The sequence below is a fragment of the Cydia pomonella genome, chromosome 24 (genome assembly GCF_033807575.1).
Source record: "Cydia pomonella isolate Wapato2018A chromosome 24, ilCydPomo1, whole genome shotgun sequence".
Classification (NCBI taxonomy): Eukaryota; Metazoa; Arthropoda; class Insecta; order Lepidoptera; family Tortricidae; genus Cydia; species Cydia pomonella.
Genome location: NC_084726.1, coordinates 9,757,053 through 9,778,377, shown reverse-complemented (window position 1 = coordinate 9,778,377; position 21,325 = coordinate 9,757,053). Strand labels below are relative to the sequence as shown.

At 40.0% G+C, this 21,325-nt stretch overlaps 3 protein-coding genes across 3 annotated transcripts in view; all 3 read right to left on the bottom strand.

Moving 5' to 3' along the window:
- The window catches only part of LOC133530949 (tyrosine-protein kinase-like otk), a 71,067-nt gene extending 62,425 nt beyond the window's left edge, over window positions 1–8,642 (bottom strand). The window contains exon 1 of the mRNA XM_061869006.1: window positions 7,880–8,642. Coding sequence (XP_061724990.1) covers window positions 7,880–7,928 — 49 coding nt within the window. The 5' untranslated portion in view covers window positions 7,929–8,642. The remainder of the gene's footprint in view (window positions 1–7,879) is intronic.
- A 1-nt stretch (window position 8,643) lies between these two features.
- Window positions 8,644–10,452, bottom strand: LOC133530948 (probable deoxyhypusine synthase). The gene has a single exon (XM_061869005.1). The coding sequence runs from the start codon at window positions 9,760–9,762 to the stop codon at window positions 8,650–8,652; it is 1,113 nt and encodes a 370-aa protein (XP_061724989.1). The 5' UTR covers window positions 9,763–10,452; the 3' UTR covers window positions 8,644–8,649.
- A 1,910-nt stretch (window positions 10,453–12,362) lies between these two features.
- Window positions 12,363–18,307, bottom strand: LOC133531082 (uncharacterized). Its single transcript, XM_061869181.1, has one exon. The coding sequence runs from the start codon at window positions 17,829–17,831 to the stop codon at window positions 12,660–12,662; it is 5,172 nt and encodes a 1,723-aa protein (XP_061725165.1). The 5' UTR covers window positions 17,832–18,307; the 3' UTR covers window positions 12,363–12,659.
- Between the last annotated feature and the right edge of the window lie 3,018 nt (window positions 18,308–21,325).

Below are 21,325 nucleotides of genomic sequence, written 5' to 3'. Positions count from 1 at the left end.
ATCAAATCTTGTAACTTAACCCATTTGCGCTAATCACGACACGTTGTCGTTTTGCCTTTACAAAGCATTTCCTCTATACACCGGGAAACCTATGTTATCGGCTACGACCGTAGCTCTGCGGTGGATGTGTTAAATATGAACCGACTCCCACACGGCTACCGTTGGTACACGAGTTGGCGTTTGACATCTACGTCGCATTCCCTCTTTATCGCAGCAATACATGCGAGCGAGATGGACTGCGATCGAGTTTACGCGGTCGCTAACGTAAACGTCAAGTGTCAACTCGTGGTACGGCTATTCTGGTATTCTATCAAATAAATAAATAAAAAGTCGAGTGCTACTGTATATCTTTCAAGCTGTAGATTGAATTTTACATGAGAAAATTTAAAAACCAAATTTCACCTCATACAAAAAGCTCCTCTCCGTCAGATTTTGTTGTATCTAATTCAACGCGTTATGTTCTACTATTACCGTACCATTCCCGGATGATATCTCTATCATTCATATTTTCCGCTGGCCATGTCACGACATGCTATAAATGGAAGTCGAATGAATCCAGGACTTAGGGTGCGATAGTTGTCGCCACTCTAACGTCTTAATCAATGGGGAAGCGACGCCACACTAATTACTAATGCAATTACTCTTTGATTCTATTCTTTGTCTGGTCGTATTATTTCGATATATAATGTGATATAGATCGCGTCATTCACGAAGACACGTGCCTTCAATCGTAATGTCATGGTATTAAAGGTTAGGTTTGACAAATCTGCGCGTCATCGTGGATGACACGAACTATAGTTGTCGGGCCTATTTCGTGTCTGTGAACCTAGCATATCGAGTGCTAACATCTCAAGTTTTTTTTAGTTCTAGTAGCATCCCTAATAGTTCTATAGTTCTTTCAAGGCTCGGAACAGGTTTATAAAATACCGGTTTATTTCGGTTTTCCTACGAACTTTTATAAGAACGCGAACGTTTTAAAAACTTTATTGTAACCTAAAAAAACCGGTTAATTCGACGAGCGACGAAACGGCCGGCCGGCGTTGGTGTGCCACGTAAACATAGACACCGACATAGGCAGAAACTGGTTTTTATTGCTCTAAACCGGTTAATTTGACAAGAACCGTTATCATAAGAACCGGTTTAATAATAACGGTTTTTCGAGCGAAACTGAAATTGAAAGGTTTTGCGCCAATTACATGATAACGGTTTAGATATTTAACCGGTTTCCGAGCCTTGGCCTATTTTAATATACTAGATACTTAATATGATGGCCAAGATCAATTGACTTATTCATAAGGCTAGTTGGGACCACGTTACTTAGTAATTTAGTCGAGTGGCGAGTACTTGTGACTTTGCATGCCTAAAGAGTCTAATATGCTGCGCAATTGCACATGGAGCATAAGGACCCTTTAGGCATGCAAAGTCACAAATACTCGCCACTCTACTAAATCACTAACGTGGTCCGAACTAACCTATAGAGTTAATAACCAGGAAGATAGTAAGTTAATTTAACTCAGCGAATTCCCGAATTCTGAAATACCAAATAATCGAATCGAATATCGAAATATCGGAAATACGGTATTGTAATTGTTTAGTAGGGAGGAGGGACACAATTAACATCTTGCTGTCCCAGCTAGTCTCGCCTTCTCGTGGTCCTTCCTGATGTTTAACGGAAGAGATAGCTAGAGAAGGAAAACTTGAAACAATCCCGGCTCGGTACCAGCCGTTATGCACCTGCAATCGAACCGGCTCCGCACGTATTGACTATGTCATTCTTGTGGGTTCAGTCGGCAAGGTCGAGATGTGGATTTTTAGTATGCCCGCATTACTTACTCGCGTCCCAGGCGATGCAGCGTCCGTGGAGAGGTCACTTCACCCACTTTAGCTTGCTGAGTGGAAAACAACACGGAAAGTGGCAGTTACCGGTTTTAAGTCCAAACAGATCGTTGGAGTTACTAGTCATTTACGTATTAAGTGCCGCGGCGCTGTTTAAACCATAATTTAATTGATGTGAAAGGCCAATGATGAATTGTTTAGTTTAATTTCATAATAATTATGAAATTACGACGAAAATTGTAAAAAATATAAAAATTAGAACGTTTGTTGGCACTTAAAATGTACCTATATATTGTCAATAAATTGTAGGTATATTTGTAATAAAATATTGGAAACTAAATTTTCTTTGTAAAACGATTTTGAAATAGTATTTTTATACTGGTATTAATTCTGGAATTGCGGTATTGAGATTTCAATACCGATGCCCTAGTCCCGTCTTCTTAGCGAATCATACCCATACCGGAGCCTTCGTAACCCGGCGAAGAATGATTGACGGAATCGCTGCCGCCGTACACCATGAGGAGACAATGATAAAAATAACAATTTATATCATTAGACTAGTTTTATGTTCCTTACTATATTCGCCACTATACGCAATTTTACTATTCCAACCTTTTTGTAACCATAGATTATGGCAGTTTAAAGCGTATTCAAATGGACCTTAAACTTTTTAATTAAAAAAGTAATAATCGTAAAACTCGACGAGCTATCTCCACGGGGTCAACGGTAGGAATCAAAAATATGTAAATTATTTTGCACCTTATATCATTGCAATAAGGTGAAAAGCTTATACATATTTATGATGACGATTACGAAGGAATTCCATTGTTAAGTTGGGTTGGACCACCGCCATATTGTTTTGAGAGGATGAATATCGATATTATTGTATCATGTAAGCTTTTGGCAATTATCTTATACAGTATTCCGCAAAAGAAAGTTCATTACTTAACACATTCACCAATGAGCGACGGTCGTAGCGGATAACATGAGTTTCCCGGTTAGTATTAAACCATCTTATAAGGGTTGCAGTAGCAATATTCGCCAATTATTTTGTTCCATTTCAGTAATTTTTGAGATTCATCTTCCAAGCGTTGTCTCAACTTTTTGCCATGGCTCATGGGGCCTGGGGCCCACTTTAGCAACTAATCTCAAGAAATGGCGTAGGCACTAGTTTTTAAGAAAGCGTCCCAACCGAGAAGGGAAACTAGGTCTTATTGGGATTAGTCCGGTTTCCTCACGTTTTCCTTCATCGAAAAGCGACTGGTAAATATCAAATGATACCTATACATAAGTTCCGAAATACTCATTGGTACAAGCCGGGGTTTGAACCCCAGACCTCAGGATTTAAATCCGCACGATCTTACCGCTAGGCTACCAACGCTTATTTAGTCTAGAACTTTAGAAGTCGGTTCCAAAGCCGTCTGGAATCGGGAAGCTATCGACCTATCCAGCTTCTAAATCAAGATATGAATTATCCAAGCTTCGTCGTAAAGAGCGTAAACAGCATATATTACGATCCCGGGTTCCTTAATTATACATAATACTGCTTCATTAACAAACCAGTTTTTGCAGGTTCCTTCCATTGGCGCCATTTGATTGCATTGACCCCCGGGCCCCGCCGCAAGCTACCTGGGATGTTATTCCTGTAGCTTGGAAGAACAGTGGAAGATTAAAAATCTAAATGCGTTATATTGATATCGTCTTCTAATTCATACTTATAAGTTATAAGTAGTATAATACAGGTAAAGTTAGCAGCAGACGTAGCTACGCACATCTTTATTACGAGAAGTTGTTCTTGTGAGATTTTTTTTTAGGATACAGGAGGCAAACGAGCAAACGGATCACCTGATGGTAAGCGATTACCGCCGCCCATGGACACCTGCAACACCAGAGGGGTTGTAAGTGCGTTGCCGGCGAAGGTTTTAAGGTCGTATCGGTCCGAAAATACCGCAGATTATACAATACATATACTTGTTAGGTAACAAATACCTAAACACGGTAAAATTTAATCGGTGATCACAGGTACCATTTTTTCTAATTCAGTAATCGATGGCGGTCACATATGTATATGTAGTTAGAACTAACTTAAGTTTCTCAAATATATTGTTATCCAACCAAGTGATGAAAGGCACTCATTTCTGCCATCTCCAAAACCATGACCCTCTTTCAGACCATGACAAATGAAAAAAACTATTGCAAATGATTATGACATTCTGGAAGAAAAACGTCCTATATGACGTTGAAATGCAAAAAGGAAGTGAAATCAATAATAGGTCTTAATCCATTAATATTGTATTAAAGTTTACGAAATGATCCAAAGTAGATTTTTTTTTTGTTTTTTGGATCATTAGCATTTTGACAACCATTTATTTATATTAATGGGTGTTGTTTTAAAAAAGGTTAAGTTAGAACAGATTTAGAACTCTGGGTTCCGTTGTCCGTGTTTTTGTAACATTTGCAATGTTTGATCTTCGTTTTTGTTTAAGAATTAGGTAAAGTCAATCGGGCAAGTTTGTGTGGCAAACGGGTAAGTATGGCTGGCCTTCTCATTATTAGTGCTGTTAACATTAATAGTGCTTTAGTAGCAAATGTATGAAATTGCAATAAAGTCAATACGGGTATAGGGACCGTGCGCGTTGGAGGGTCTGCCATCTTGTGGCCTGAATAGGAACCAAAAACATGTACATTTATACGTCAAGTGTTTTCTTGTGCATAGTAGGTTCTGCCATCTTGTGGGCTACATCGGAACAATAAACATCAAATTTACGCCTCGCGCCAAAAATCTGACGGCTCCTGTGCTGCCTCCTACAGTTCATGCACGCTCCCTATAGTGACCTTATTAAGTTCGCAACCTATTTTGCCATTGGAAACTTGCAATTTATTATACCTATTGCAAAAGGCAATGCTGTGGTATAGAACTGTAAAGGTTTTTTGGGAATAACTGAAAAAAAACCTAACGACAAGAGGATGACGAGTATGTAGAGTCCGACAAAACTAACTTTTCACCGACAAAGTTTCGAAGTCCTACTACAAACGTCATATTTTCATAGGACTAGACGTGTATGTTGCCACTCTCTAGCTTGCCAAGTCGACGCACAGTTGCAAAGTTAGCTTGTACTAACTCTTAGAGTAGTTAGAGTCATACACGATGACGCGCAGATTTGTCAAATCTAACCTTTAATACCATGACAATACAAGTCAAGGCCCGCGTCTTCGTGAATGACCCGATCTATACCTTGGATTTTATAACGAAACGCGTAAATATTAGGTACAACCTGGAAGTTACAATTTCAACGATTTAATGGGAATAATTTTACTTTTGGGTTCTTTGAATGTATTATAAAATAATGCTATCTAGATATAGGTATACCTAAAGCCCCTTTAAAACCTTCCCTTCATTGTAATGCTGAACCCTGAAAGTTGCCTTGGGGCCGCAACGCCCGCAACATTCTTAGGGTTTCTTTAAAATTGGAAACATTTCTGAGAAACTAAAAGTAGGTACCTGTACCTAATTACGTACATGTCCATAGGTATTCTAATGTCCGATTGAAACCGAAGGTCCGGTTTTACTCTAGTTTCGGCCGAAATTGAACCTTCCTCGAAACGTGAGTTTTATGCCTAGTCGAGATCTAAACTTCGGTCAGACTCAAAGTTACAATCAAAATATCAGTTTAGCCGGTACAGTCGGCAGCAATAATAGCTAAGAAGCCGGGGTGTTCATAATGATCTACACACTTTTTTAATATGCTGAACTGAGTTGATATAAGGAGCACACACACACACTGAGATATTTGTAGATTGTTCAAAAATACATCTTCCAGGTGATATGCTGATGAAGCAGATGATAAGAAAATGAGGATTGAAACAACCTTTACATTAAATTAAGTTTAAAGCAGGATAAACTTTACATTATATACACTGAATTAATGTCATTTTACTATTGTAGTAGGGCAAACCGTCTATTACTGGCCACCTTATACTAAAATGGATTCAGTTTAAGAACTAATGTTAGTTGGTTTTACTTGAATTGTGTGAATAAATAAATAGAATAAATTTTAGCCATTATAAGGTGAATCAACTGATTTCGTGTCCCTAAACTCCCTAGCAATAAAAAATCGATTTTTCAAAAACCATGTTGATTTTTTTACTTTTTTTGCTTATACGAGCATAATTATAAGTATTTCATTAACACACTAAAATTAACAACTTGATGAGATAACAGTTACATTTTGTATGGTAATGCAGCAGAAAAAAGTTTGCTCCCATACAAAAATGGTCTCCCTGATTTCTGCTATTACATGGTTTAAAAATTAACAACTTGATGAGATAACAATTACATTTTGTATGGTAATGCAGCAGAAAAAAGTTTGCTCCCATACAAAAATGTTCTCCCTGATTTTTGCTATTACATGGATTAAAAAAAAAATTTTTTTTTGCTAGGGATTATAGGGATACGAAATCAGTGTTCTAAAACTTGATTCACCCTTTAGTATAAGGTGGCCAGTAGTAGGTTTAACCTACCTACCAATAAAAAACAAAAAAAAATTATGTGGGAAAAGACCCTGCTTTTACTTTTTTTTTCTTCTGCCTAACTGCAAGGCAGTTTGTTGGCAGAGGGAACTCCCTTAAATACAGATGGATTAGTTTATTGTTATTAAACTCTTTATTATACAAATACAGACAATAAAAGTAAGTTACAATTAGGAAAAGCTGGGTACAACAAACTAATCCCATTGGGGGATCTCTTCCAGTTAACCTTTGAAATTGAGCAGATAACACTTTAATTCTAACAACAAAGATTAATAGCAACTTGATTCAATTGTTTGCCAACTTCCAGACAACTTGATTGATGGGCAATATGGGCTTATCAGACATTATTGACATGATTATATCAACATGTTATAATGGCCTCCATATCGGGGATAGTTCAATAGTGGGGATAGTTAGTTACACGGACTAACAAATGCAGTAAGGTCTAATTACCTTGTACATTGTTTGAATTTTGAACTCTTTTGACTTTATTAGTTTCGCGGTATTGCACTATCCCTGACAACATGTAGAATGGGTGGGATCACATAAAAATAATGTAGTTTCCACATCCTCTACCCATCCGGACATCAAAACTGGCCAAGACCAATACAATTTTGATTTGACAAAATAATCATATTAGAATAGAATGCAATATCCTTTTATAGGCCTCTGGGCCTAGAGGATATTGGATAAGCATTTCCTAGAGGGGTAAGGCTTGTGATTTGGACTGAACTGACTAGTTAACTAGTAGAGAATATTTTAATGTGATAAGTTTGTGATTGTAACTCTTTATTTTTAAATAGTGCAATCCAGTTTAAATAATTAAACCTATAGGAAAATCCTCTGTCAGATTGCAAGGGATCCAGGGATCAGGAAAGAGATTTTACTTCGGAAGTTACTGGCTGGGTGTAAAAAATTCAAGTCTTATTAAATTATGCTGTTTCTTATGTATTGGACTAAACTGAACATTATACTACTATTTTTTTAATTCATGAATGCACACAAACTGTATAAACTTGTTTTGCATACCCTACGAGTGATTTCAGAGAAGTCATTTAACTCATTTATTACTGCTAAGACAGCCCACAACAGATGTGTGAACTTGTGAAGATGCAAAATTAAATATATGTTTTTTTTTAATTAAAAAGTTTCATTATCTTATTTTTCTTACAATAGTTACAATATGGTTATTATATATAAATTAAAGGTCTTTTATAATCGTAAATTCGAATAAACAGATGATACAAGTACAATGGACTCTATTATCGATAATACGTATTATTTATTGCAGTCGGAACGAAACACTGAACAAACGCATCTCGCATACCTAAGCGAATATCAAGTCAGAAACAGTCGTTTAGTATTCATACTGCGTCTAGACAAAGTAATATTGTCAACATCAAAGAACCTGACGACAAATTACACACTCCCGGGTAAAACTCTTTAATATCTGCAGCGAATGACCATAAAACTTAAAAATAGCACCGCAAAGGGCACTCAGGATGCGACTTACCGGATAATACCAACGAAAGGAATAAAACCGCTCGCAGAAAGCACATCATAAAACACTTATCACTTAAACTAGCCACATTAAAAAGTTAACATTCGATTTTCGAACTAACTACGAACATTTTCAGTTGAAGACAACGTTGGAAGTGGAATGTTGGGTTTTTGGAAGCCGTAATGTAAATATTATGCACCACTGGCACCGGCGTCCGGCCGGGCGGCGCATCAAACGATGAAAACGGCGAGCGCGAGCTTTGAAAAACCGCTTTCACGGACAGCACACTATCGTAAGAATTGGTGCATCTCTACACACACAAGCATGGCTTAAGGATTCCAGACAGCAGCTAACTTCATTGAATATTTGACAGTTCATTCACACCATTCACGTTCGGAAACCAAACGGAGTGTTATCCCTTTTCTTTTATACCTTAATTTCTTAGTTTTTCAAAATTTAACAACAAAGGCAGTCTCAACTGTAATAAGCAATTTAAACTAACAAAGTTTTATAAATATCAAAGATTGCTTTAGAAAAAGTTACAGATGAAATATTATAATTAAAAAGAAATGTGCAAAAACATATTGTTTCAGATCGCAGCTGTAATTGGACAGAGTCACCAATAGATGTCACTTTGCGCCTACTTCTGCTACTCAACGTTAGATGGCACCATGTATCAGCAAAAATAAAATGGTAACTATTTTCCATAATTTTTCAGTTAATTTTACATTTCAATAATTCAGTTTTATATTTAAAAAATGAATGAAACTATCATCTCATATTTACACATTCTTTTTATTTTTGAAATGATACTTAGCAAATGTCTGAGCAACCATCAATGGAAATACCAAAGTAGCATCAGCATACAACTTCACTGGTGTAGCATTAGGCTTAATTTTTCCCCACGATACCGCTTCATCTGGCCTGGCCCCAGCGTCACTTCCATCGAATTCGCTAGCTGTATTAACATATACAGCAAAGTCAGCTCCATTTCTCATTAAATTCGCATTACAAATATGATGTTTGACAACTCCACCACCAAGAATAACCATGCCAGTATTATTAGCCTTAACTGCCATAGTGTTTAGTCTTCTCAGGTCCCCTAAAATATCAATTACAAGACCAGGCCGCTTGTAAGAGTGAAAATACATCATATCACCCAAAGAACCATCTGTTAGAGCTGGACTGTATATTGGAATATTATTTCGCCATGCCCAGTAACAAACCGAGCTTTCATCATTAATCCTCTCACCGAGTCTTGCGATGATTCTAGATGGTGACCACACTGTACCATCTCTAATCTGTTCATCAAGCATTTCATCCAACAATGGAGTGACCCACTCTTCAAAACGGCAATAATTTTCATTAGGTACTAGGAGATTCCCGATTCGGTTAATACCGCGGATTCTTAAGGATTTCCCGCTCAAATTAAAGTCACCAACATAAGTAGGAGCGAGGCATTTGATGAAATCTTCCTCTACACCACCAGCGGTTGTCACAATGCAGTCAACAAGTTTATTTTTCACGAGAAATTTGATTGTGTCTCTCAAGCCGGAGGATATCATATTAGAAGTGTAGCCCAAGAATATAGTGCAGTTAGTTTTTTTCTTGATAAATACATCCTCTTCGTACGGATCGCTTGTTTCTTCTGTCAAGGCAACTGAGCGACATTTGAGCATTTTATTGATTTCTGCAACAGCTTTTCCGAAGCTTGTGGCTTGGAAACCAGAGTTTACATAACTCTCGAGTAGTTTATTGTAGTCTGTACCAAGTTCCCAATCATACCCGGTCACTATAGGAGTCTCAGCGGGCAGTTCTTGGCTGGGTTGCAGCACAGCATTTAACGCCACATCGGGAGCAATAACCTTGTCTTTCTCGATTATAACTCGATCCATGATTATTAAAATTATTCTTGCTATAAAAGTCTTCAGCAAGCATTCACATTAAAAAGGAATTGTATTCTTAATTAAAATACGAATGACGATGAAAATGCGTCGAAATCTTTGGTCGATGCGAAAAAATTTCAGACAATTTGACATTGACGTTTGATTTGACAGGATAAACGTCAAAAAGCAGCTGTTGTGTGTTGCCAAGGAATTAAATGACCATGATAATTTTTATTAAATTTATTTTTAGCAAAAAAATATGGAAGGTAGAGATAAGGAAAGGAATCTCCATATACCAAAAAGTGTCATCAAAAAACCGAAAATAGGTGACGCTACAATACCTAGAGTACTTGAACAAAAAAATTAAATCATAGACAGCGCACTTCACTCCGTCAATAACGCCTAGGTTCTTAGCTACTCCTACTCTAGCGCTACTCTGGAGAGATTTGGAACTATTATTTATAGCTGACAGCTGGATACTTTTGCAACAGTTCTATCATAAGAGATTTCTCTCCTCTTAAATCCACACTCTATACAAAAAAAGATGCGATTTCCGTCAGTAAAAAAGGCGCGAAATTCAAATTAACGATAAACCTAGATATGTTTAATATAGATTAACATACACATACACACACAAACATACACATATACTTTAACATTACATTTTTATTGCGTAAAAATATTTTGCATAATGTCAATATCCAGGGCTGAAATGGGGGCTACATTTGTATGGAGAAGCGGTCGTCCACTTGATGTTTCTGTTATAACCATATAAGTAAAAAGCTAAAATTGTCTTATAAATGGGCCTTCTCACGAATGAAATATTAAGTATCTACAAAAGATATGAATCAATGCCTTTTGTTTAACAGGTTAGGGTTTGAGACCAAAAAAACATTTCAGATAATTCATACTATATTTTTTCTATACTACTCTATAGTCTATTCTATACTATAGTTTAGTTTAGAGAACCCCGCTTTGAATGTATCTTATCTTTTCTAATTTGACGGTGAAAGATGTATTCAAGGAAGTTAACCAAAACAGCCTCAACACGTAATAACTACTAAAACTTTAACTGCAATCGAGATCATTTAACTGAGCTGTTAGCTTTAACCGCCCCACAGCATTATGATTAAAAGCTGTCGGCATGTTCCCATATTATTCATCCAAAACAAAAAACCAGTTAAGTATGATGCCTCATACTTTAATAACTTCACATAGTCGGAGATCTTATTTATATTGGTTTTTGTTGCAAGTAAGCCTCAGTAACTTTGCCATTAATATACACCTTAACTAAGATTAATGAAAGTAAAAGTATTCTTGCGCCTGCGTTCTCTTGACAAACAAGTCTTAAACTTTAAAAAAATCGAAGTATTTAGAACCTTGTACCTTCGTTACAAGGCTCAAATCAGATTGTGAGATTGTGTTACTTGTAACTTTTTTGGTGTCTAAATTGCGTCATAGATAAAATGTACATGGCGAACGGTTATTATTATAATAAATTATTTTAAATATAATTTAGACCTAAATTATGGAGTGGACAGGAATGTGCTTTCTAAAGGTTTTGAAATAGTAGATTGTTAACCAAGGGTGGAAAGAGAACCATATCAGCCGAGATATTTTGGCGCTCGAACAAAGTGAGAGCGCCAATAGTTCGAGGGTGAGATGGTTACTTTTACCCGAGTTAAACACTACTTTTCATTTCGACTATGAGGAAACTCAAACACAAAAAATGTAGGTTTATCATAGATATATTTCTTTAGAACAAATTATTAACAGATACGTACATACCTACAGCGATAGGTAAACGACATAACAACAATGAAATTAAATTAGTTAAAGTTTACCATAGAAATAGGATAAGCGTTTGACATGTCTCTGAAGTTTACAGAGAAATTTGAACAATTCGAAAAATTCAAATTAATAGGACATTATGACCGTCGTTTAAGAATCTCTCGACCTCTTTTGCAGTGAAAATCTTTAATTTCTTGCTTTTAAAGTTTTCCGATCGTCTTTTTAAAAATGCTAACAAGTTCGTAATATTCTTCAAATCAACTTGATGCTTGTTATGAATAGTTGATTTAAACATTGTATACGTGCTCCAAAGTGTAGATGGTTTTGATGTCTTCGATTTTTCTGCGAAATATGCCAGAAACACGGTTTCCGACAGCGACTTTACTTTCTTAGCGCTCCTCCAGTTTATAAAGTAGTCGTATGCCTTCATGTATCTCTCCTTAGAATATTCCGGTAACAAACTATCGATCGCCGTTTTCGCCTCTACTTTTATCTATCCGGGAGTTGAATTATTTTTTTCGTCGCTGGAATCGCACGATAAATCCATTTTTATTCAGAACTGAACAATTTTCTTGTTTTATCCGTTATTCCCGCCTTTTCTATGACTTAGTTTCCAATTAAAAAGTTTCAGTGTAATGGGCTCTACTCTATAGACAACAAACAAAACACATACAACAATCGCAAACGATTTTTTATACAATCCCGATAAATTGGGTACGAATTCAGTCTATAAAACCCAACCCACCCAGAGACAGAAAGAGATAGCAATAGGTGTCTGTAGGTACCACCATGAATGAGTGGAATAGTAGAATAATTTGAATGTATGAGAGGGTTTCTCAGGGATTGATGAAATAACAGAGACGTGTAGGTTTAGAATCAGTCTATTTGACCACTAACACAACAATCCGTACACTCACTGGTTACTTTACACACAATTTAGAGATTTAAGCCCAATAATCAGTTAATCTACAGTTTTACATTAATTATTTAACAAGTTTATCGAGAGCGCGATAGAGTGTGTCGACCGACAAGACAGAACCCGCCGCCATGCTGTTGCGCGGGAGCGGGACGACATTACTACTCCTAACGTTAGAGTGAGATAGATGGCTTTCGCTCTACTCCGTGTAGCGCGCCGGGAGTTGTCCGCGAGAGGCGCGCGCGGGTAATTTGAACGCGGTAGACGTTTGACCGTTGGTGTCATCTACGCGGTTTGCTATATGCTCCCCCTCTAGTCCTGGAGAACGCCCCCGCTCCTGGACTAGTACCCTATCATTCCTATCAGTATTAGGTGGACGTCCACGATTCCTCTTAGGAACAAGAGGTCTTGGGGTATCGCCGTCGTTACCTCGGTAACGAGTAAGGTCCTGAGTGTGGTATCTTCCGAGAGAAATATCAGGTTGGTCGGTGCTAGCGATTGTATACGTCGTAGGGCTAACCTTCTCTGTTATGACGTACGGTCCATCGCGACGTGGGAGAAACTTTGCAGTTACATCCTTGGACGTGTTACTGAGCAGATGCGACTTAAGGAGGACCAAGTCACCTACCTCAAATTCCTCTGAAGGTCGGCGCGACGCATCGGCATACTCCTTCGCTTTATCTTGTTGGATCTCCACACGTTCCCGAATCCCTGATAACGAGTTTAAAAACGATTGGAGATACGGAGTTATCTGTGGGACAAAGTTATCTTTACCCAAGATAGCACGAAGGTCATGGATGACCTCTGTGGGTGACCGCATTTCCCTGCCGAAAGTCAAATAAGCAGGTGATTTCCCTGTAGTGCGGCATCTTGCACTATTTAAGGCGAACCGAATCACCGGTAATTTTCGTGGCCAAGAAGTGTGGTCTTCTTCCACGAGCTGTGCCAACATCGGTTTCATGTCTCGGTTCTTGCGTTCCGCAGGGTTAGCTTCTGGGTGATATAACGGGGCAAGATTCTGTTTTATCCCTAGAGCTGCCATGCACTGACGCATAACTGCGGATATGAATTGAACACCATTGTCCGAAATGACTCGACGAGGTAGACCAAAACGCATAAAATACTCCTCGACGAGAATCACCGCACAGGCTTCCGCGGTGGCGTCCTTAAGTGCGTATAGCTCTGTCCACCGGGTAGCAGTGTCCTCGACAAGGAAAATCCACCTCTCCCCCTGGTCTCCTGGTGGCAATGGACCGAATAAATCCATGGCCAGCACTTCATTGCGCTGGTTCATGAGCGGTGTTTGCAGAAGACCTGGAGGCTTGGTATTTATGGCTTTGTAGCGTTGACAGTGTATGCAGGCTTTGACATAATCAGTGATTATTCTCCGCATACCTGTAAAGTAGTACAGCTGGGCAATCTTCTGGTACGTACGATCGACGCCAGGGTGTCCGGCTACCGGCGAGTCGTGGCACTCCTTCAGAATCTCTGCTCTGAGACTAATGGGTATAACGAGCTGTGGAGTCTCGCTATCTGAATCGGGGTTGTACCTGTATAGTACCCCTTGTTCCATCAAGTAGCCGCGCTCTGTCCATCGCCGAGATGCCACCTCGTTAGAACCCTCGACTTCTTTGACAATCTTCTCCACTTCGGGGTCAGCGAGCTGTTCGCGCCTCAACTCTGCTGGGTTTTTCGTTGGTAGGTCAACCACAACCGAGCAGACTCCGCAGTCCTCACGAGAGTCTCCGGAGCAGACTGGTCTACTCAGCGTGTCGGCTACCACGTTCGCCTTCCCGGGAGTGTATTCAAAACGAATATCAAAGGCCTGGAGTCTAAGGGCCCAACGTACTAACCTGCCTGCTGGTGACTTCAGTGACAGCAGCCAACGGAGGGGCTGGTGGTCACTGCCAATGACGACTGGCTGGCCGTCAAGATAAGGTCGGAAACGCTCTACCGCCCATACCACAGCGAGAGCTTCCCGTTCCGTTGTAGAGTAATTACGCTCCGCTGCGTTGAGAAGTCGGCTGGCGTATTCTATCGGCCTTTCTTCGTTTCCGTCCCCTTGCAATAAGACCGCTCCTAGGGCGTAATTACTCGAATCTGTCCGAAGAATAAAGGGACGACTGAAATCGGCTTGCACCAGAATTGGAGCTGTGGTCAGAAGACGCTTCAGCTCAAGGAATGCTTGGGTCTGCTCAGATCCCCAGATCCAAACTTGATTTTTCCTAGTTAAGCGTGTCAGTGGTTCAGAAACCTTCGAGAAGTTTGGTATAAACTTCCTAAACCACGAGCACGTTTGTAGAAAGGTTCGCAGGTGCTTCAAGGTACCTGGTTCCTTCATCTCGAGTACAGCACTCACCTTATCTGGGTCGGTGGAAACGCCTTGTTGCGTTATGACGTGGCCGAGGTACTTGACGTTTTCACGTGCGAACGCGCACTTCTCCCTATTGACATGGAGGTTGAACTCGGCCAAGCGTTTGAAAACTGCTTCGAGGTCTTGTAAGTGACGTTGATAACCTTCTGAAATCACCAGAAGGTCGTCTAAGTAAGCTAAGACAGTTACATCTTTTAATGCTGAGCAGGAACGTAGGCGGTCGATCAGCCGTTGGAACGTCGCTGGAGCATTCTTCAGGCCAAACGGCATACGCTTAAAGCGGAAGGTGCCTAAAGGACACACAAATGAGCTTTTATCCCTGTCCGCCTCCCTTAACATTACCTGCCAGTACGATGAACGAAGGTCAAGGGTGCTCATGTAGCAATCTCGCTTCGTATTCTGCAGCAAGTCATCGATGCGTGGCATCGGGTAAGTATCGGACTTGGTAATTGCATTCAAACGACGGTAGTCCACGCAGAAACGAATCTCACCGTTAGCCTTCGGCACCATCAGAGCTGGTGAACTCCAAGCTGACTCGCATTCTTCAATAACGTCGTCTTTTAACATCTTATCAATCTCCTTCTTCATCAGCTCTTTCTTGGCTGGATTGAGTCGATAAGGTGGTACTGCTATAGGAGGGTGCTCACCTGTTTCTATCCGATGCTCAGCATAAGGGGTTGGAGCTCCCCCTGGTGTGAAGACGTGTGCGTGCCTAGTAAGGACGCCAGCAAGCGCCTGACGCTCAGCTGGTGTAAGATGACTTCCCTCGTCATCCCGAAGAACGTTTGTGGTAGCACAGGTTACACTGGGCGAAGTAGGCTCGAAACATAGTTTATACTGAACCGTGCGGTTCCTACTGAAACACCATACTAACTCGAGGAAATCAATATCTACCCCAGCAGCAGTAAGAAAATCAATGCCTAGCAACGTTTCATTGTTAGTCGCGTAAGGGAAAATTAGGAATGGAATCTTAACAATTTCCTGTTCTAATCGCACCTCTAATACGGTAACTAGTACTTCCATCGCACGCGACACCCCATCGGCCAGCTTAATGTTGCGCGTTATCGTGCGGAGCGGGTGGTTTCGACGCAAGAGTATAGCATAGAGCGTGTGGCCCGCGACGCACCGCTTTGCACCCGTGTCTACCAAACCAGTGCCCTTCACGCCTAAAATCTCTATATTAAAAATCGGTCTTGTCGTTCTACCCACCGTCTCGCAATCCCCATCAACGTAAGTCATATACAGGTATATCAACTCATCGTCGGAAATCTTACCACAGTCCGCGCCAAAAAACGTGTCTACTTCCGTAACATCCCCGCTATTTGAAGGGTTAATACACTTTGACGCAAACGGTGAGTATTCATTATTATTACAGGGACGATTTTTATTATTTACGCACAAAATTGAGTTACGACCGTTTGTTAAATAAAGCTCGTTTTGTTCACGACTATCCGTCATCGAACATTTTCGCGCGTCTTCGCTTGATATTACTGAATAATTACTAGAACACGTCGGAACTGTAATAGAACTCAGCGGTCCGCGGCAGCGAAATTGTTCGTTACATGAATGAGGGTTAGTCGTTTGCAAAGAATTGGTAGCACACGTAATATTTTTAACGGCTTTAGGTACAAAAGAATGCAAACATTTCTCGCCTGTAGTAGCTGTGGTGGTACATGCAGGAATCATATTGCTACGAGGTACATCGTATTCATAACAATGATGAGTAGTGCCATTTTCGACTTTATTACTATGCAGAATAAGGCTCAAATTGCTGCATGTGTCACTCATAGAAAAATAGGCATTTTGTGTTCTATTTTTAGACGCGACATTGCACGAGTTGAAATCGACACTATAAAAGCTAATATCACTTGTTTCACTTATAGGTCGCACATTTGCACTATTTGCAGTGTTATTATTAGACGTGGACTCACCTGAGTTCATAAGCTTACGGCACTGGTCTTTGGAGTGTCCGAACCTTCGGCAGTACGCACAAACGGGTCGCTGCTTCTTCACAGACGCGTCAGCGACGGTGGTGGTGATACCGGTGCCGGGACCTTGCGCGACCGCCGGTTGAGTCGGCGTCGGCGACGTGCGCGGCTGCGCGAGCGCGGACGATTGCGGCGCCCGGGGCGGCGCGGTCGCGGCTGGCGCGCCGCTGGCGTGCGATGTACCCGTACGCGCCGTGGTTGTCGAAGCAGGAGGCGCGCGTTGGTTCGAGGTCACCGCGCGGTTTGCAGCCTGCGGCGGTGTTTGTTTCCTCTCCCCCTCGTCGAAGGAATCCTCCACGCTTCGTGCACGGCGGAGTAGCTCTTTAAAGCTTGCGACGTCCTCCCTCCGTAGCCTCTTCCTTATCCTGCTGCTCAGGAGTCCATAAGTCATGTCGAGTTGCGCCTTTTCGGAAATATCTCCCTCGGGAAGCCGCGCGAAAAGGGAACGTATTCGCGCCACAAACACGTCGGTGTTTTCCGTTTGCTGTGGCGATGAAAATATTTCTATGTATATGCGGTGGGGCGGGCGGCGATCGCCGTAGGCACTTATAAGGTTCTCTTTAGCCTGCTGCCATGACGTAATTTGCTGCTTCACGCCCTGCCACCAAGTCGCCGCGTTTTCTTTTAGAAGGTATGCCAGACCGCGCAGGACATTTGTATCAGAAACCTGTGCGCATTCACTGTAGGCGTCTACTGCGTCAATAAATGCTTCCACTGACTCCTGCGGCTGACCAGAGAACGTAGTCTTGCAGCCCGTTAACGTTCCTTGACCTTGAGCTGTACACGACGTAGTACGCGACGATACTGACTGTAATAATTCTTTCAGAGCTTCGGTCTGCGATCGCTGTAGCGTCTCTATGATGTTTTGCACATTTTGAGTCGAAAACATAGTCATATCGGCCATTGCCGTAGTTACCGCGCTTTCTTCGCAGATCTCACCATCACCGCCATTTTGCTCGTCGTCGGTGCTGGGCTCTGTACTAGCCGCTTTTTTCGTTTTCGGCGGCATATCGACACACTCACTAAAGAAATGTACTTTCAACTACACTTTCGAACGAACTAGTTATTATTTCACGTTGGATGCGCCATATATGAGAGGGTTTCTCAGGGATTGATGAAATAACAGAGACGTGTAGGTTTAGAATCAGTCTATTTGACCACTAACACAACAATCCGTACACTCACTGGTTACTTTACACACAATTTAGAGATTTAAGCCCAATAATCAGTTAATCTACAGTTTTACATTAATTATTTAACAAGTTTATCGAGAGCGCGATAGAGTGTGTCGACCGACAAGACAGAACCCGCCGCCATGCTGTTGCGCGGGAGCGGGACGACATTACTACTCCTAACGTTAGAGTGAGATAGATGGCTTTCGCTCTACTCCGTGTAGCGCGCCGGGAGTTGTCCGCGAGAGGCGCGCGCGGGTAATTTGAACGCGGTAGACGTTTGACCGTTGGTGTCATCTACGCGGTTTGCTATAAATGGCTTTTTTCAAGAGACAGAATGAGATAGCAATAGGTGTCTATACCGCCTTAAATGAATGGAGGTACAGACACTGGGTCTATTTTATATAGAATAAGCTTGCTCATAACTTAAAAAAAAATTACTTTCCACACTAGGGTGGGAAAAGCTATTTTCCACCCGGCTATCTGCTCATGAAAATCACACTTTCCGAACATTAGAGATGAAATAGTTATTTGTGCAACAAGAGAGGAAAGTTGGTTTTTCTTGCGAGTGTTGATTTTGAGTTCCGTATCCTCTATAATTGAATCACGAGCGAAGCGAGTGATTCTAAGTTAGAAACATGAGCGTAGCGAGGGACTCAAAAACACGAGATGTAAAATAACTTTGCTCTCGTGTGACACATACAACTTTTCACCTCAGTAGTGAGAACATATTAAAGGTTAAAAAAATTAAACATCAAGTAAAGCTAACCACATTTATTTACATTCATGAATGAAAGGCATCATCATTATGACGAAAGCTTGTCTCAATCCCTGGAGTGAGGAAAGTCGCACTTTCGTCACTCCCTGAAGTGAGGAAACGCGCACTTTCGTCACTCCCGGGACACTTGTTCGAGCTGCTGAGGTAAAAATGTCATTTCAAGCTCACGTTGTTTCAGTACACCGTAATTAATTCCCTTCCCCTTTGCCTGGTGTAGATCGTGTTATTTGCGACGACGTGTGCCTTGACTTGTATTGTCATTATATTAAAGGTTAGATTTGACTAATCTGCATGTCATCGTGGATGACACGAACTAAGGTACAACTAATAAAAAATACAATTAACAAGCACATTTAACAGTAAAGCACTTTAAATGTTATGCGACTTACGTGATATTATTACACCATAAATTAAGTGTTTTATTTTGACTTTACATAATACGAGAAATTACTTAGTCAATTAGATTTAGTACTTGGCATAATACGAGAAATTATAGTCAATTTACTTCATGCGCCAAAACTTAAGTAAAAGGACAAGTCCTTTGTATCTATGAAATTGAAGTTAGTTAAATACTTACTGCTCTGGGTTCTGAGTTCGTAATAGTTTTTTAGTATTTTTTTTGATTAATTTATTTCGAAATATTCCGAAACAGCATATTTCGAAACATAGTTAAAATACAAACTGAAAATTTGGGGGTAGAAAATAAAATTAAACGTTACATTTTTAGTATTTTAGTACCAAAGTGTTATATCTAAAGTTTAAGAACAATCGGCGCTGTACGGAGCCTTGTTTTGTAGTACCTAACTGGATTGTCAAACGTCAACTTTTGACATCTATAGTTACCGAATAAGGTACGGGGCCAATCAGCGCCATCTATATCAGCTGTAAAATTCGAAGCACGTATTTTTCTTACAATTTACAATAATAATTGTACACTGTACAATAATTGTACACAAGAACTGTAACATTGTTTTTTTTTTCGTTAAGAGGGAAGTATACCACGTGATCGTCCATACAAAAAACAATACGTTTTTCCACTTCTAAATATTTTCTAAAATGTTATTAACACAATGAAAAAATTAGGTTTATATATCTTCCTTATTTCAAAATTTGCAATACAATATTTTTTTAAAGCAAAACCTAATATAAGCCTGGAATATGTTATGCTAAACCGATCGACATCAAAATCAAAGTGATTTGTTAAGATTTAGTTAGTGAAAGAGGTTTTCTCCCGAAATGGAATTTCGTAGAAAAAGTACCGTTATTTCGCTAGATCCGCAAAGCTATTCTTAATACCTCTTCATTTCAAGGTTGCATTCCTGAGCTTAAATTAAGTAACAAAGACACCGGTATTCTAATTAACTGCACTTCGGAAATGATCAATAATTTATTTTTATCTGATACGGGCCTTACAAGCATGTACAATTGCGTAAGGGTCTGTTTAAATTACTTACTCCTAAAAACTTACTTACTCCTGTTAAAACTCCGAAGTTAATGGAATTCAATAAAAACACGGTGTATTTAGTTCTAAATCAAACCAGTAAGCTAATAAGCATTCGAAATAAATAGATACCTTTACGTCAACCAAAAACCATTGCCCTCTTTTTTGCGCTCAAGTTAAAAGCTTGTAAATCTTGTAATGCAACTTCAAGTCGACCCACATATGTAATAATATCTCATATCATGCGTGACATGTAATATTTTTTATCAAAATGTAGTTCCGAAATCCGGTTCGAGAATCCGAATGACGTAACGACCAGACCAATTCTAACTTACACTCTGTACCCCTAGTGTAACTAAATTCGATTTTGAAACGTGACGTACGCGTTTGCGTTTAGTCTCATTTTGTATGGGTTTTTGAACAGCGCGCCAAGCGGGACGTTTTGGAAAGTCAAAAATCTCATACAAAATGACACTTAACGCAAACGCGTACGTCACGTTTCGCTGTCGAAAATAGTTACACTAGGGGTACTGATCTCAATATGATTTCATTTTGTTATCTTTCGACCATGCGCATCGTTCGTGCCAATGGTATACAAACAAGTACAAGCGAAATTTCCGCGCTTATGATAACAAAATTACATCATTTTGATATAATAATTTAAGTTCAAATTAGCCTCCAGTCTAAGTCGTCTAATTATAGTATAACATTTGTAACAGTAATGCGACCCGTCCGGGAAAAATTGCGTGTGGCTGTTGAGACATAGGCATGCTGTTTTACTTGACTGTTTCTTAGTTTTATGCCCAGCTACGAGGTGTTTACACGTCCAATTGAGATACTAGTAGTAGTAAAACACTTTATTGTGCAAAAAGAAACATATAAAAAAGGAAAAAAAAACATCATTTCTACAAAGGCGAACTGGGATACTTTTAGATACTTACAGTAGAGCCTCGTAACGACCGGACCCTCGCTAATTCAGTCATCCTCGAGTGCCTAGCCAAGATAAGATAAGATAAGAAGAATTTATTAACACAAAAATAACATAAATCATTATACACAAATTAATATATGATGCAAAATGCCAAATGTTTGCTTCGTATCGTACGATACGC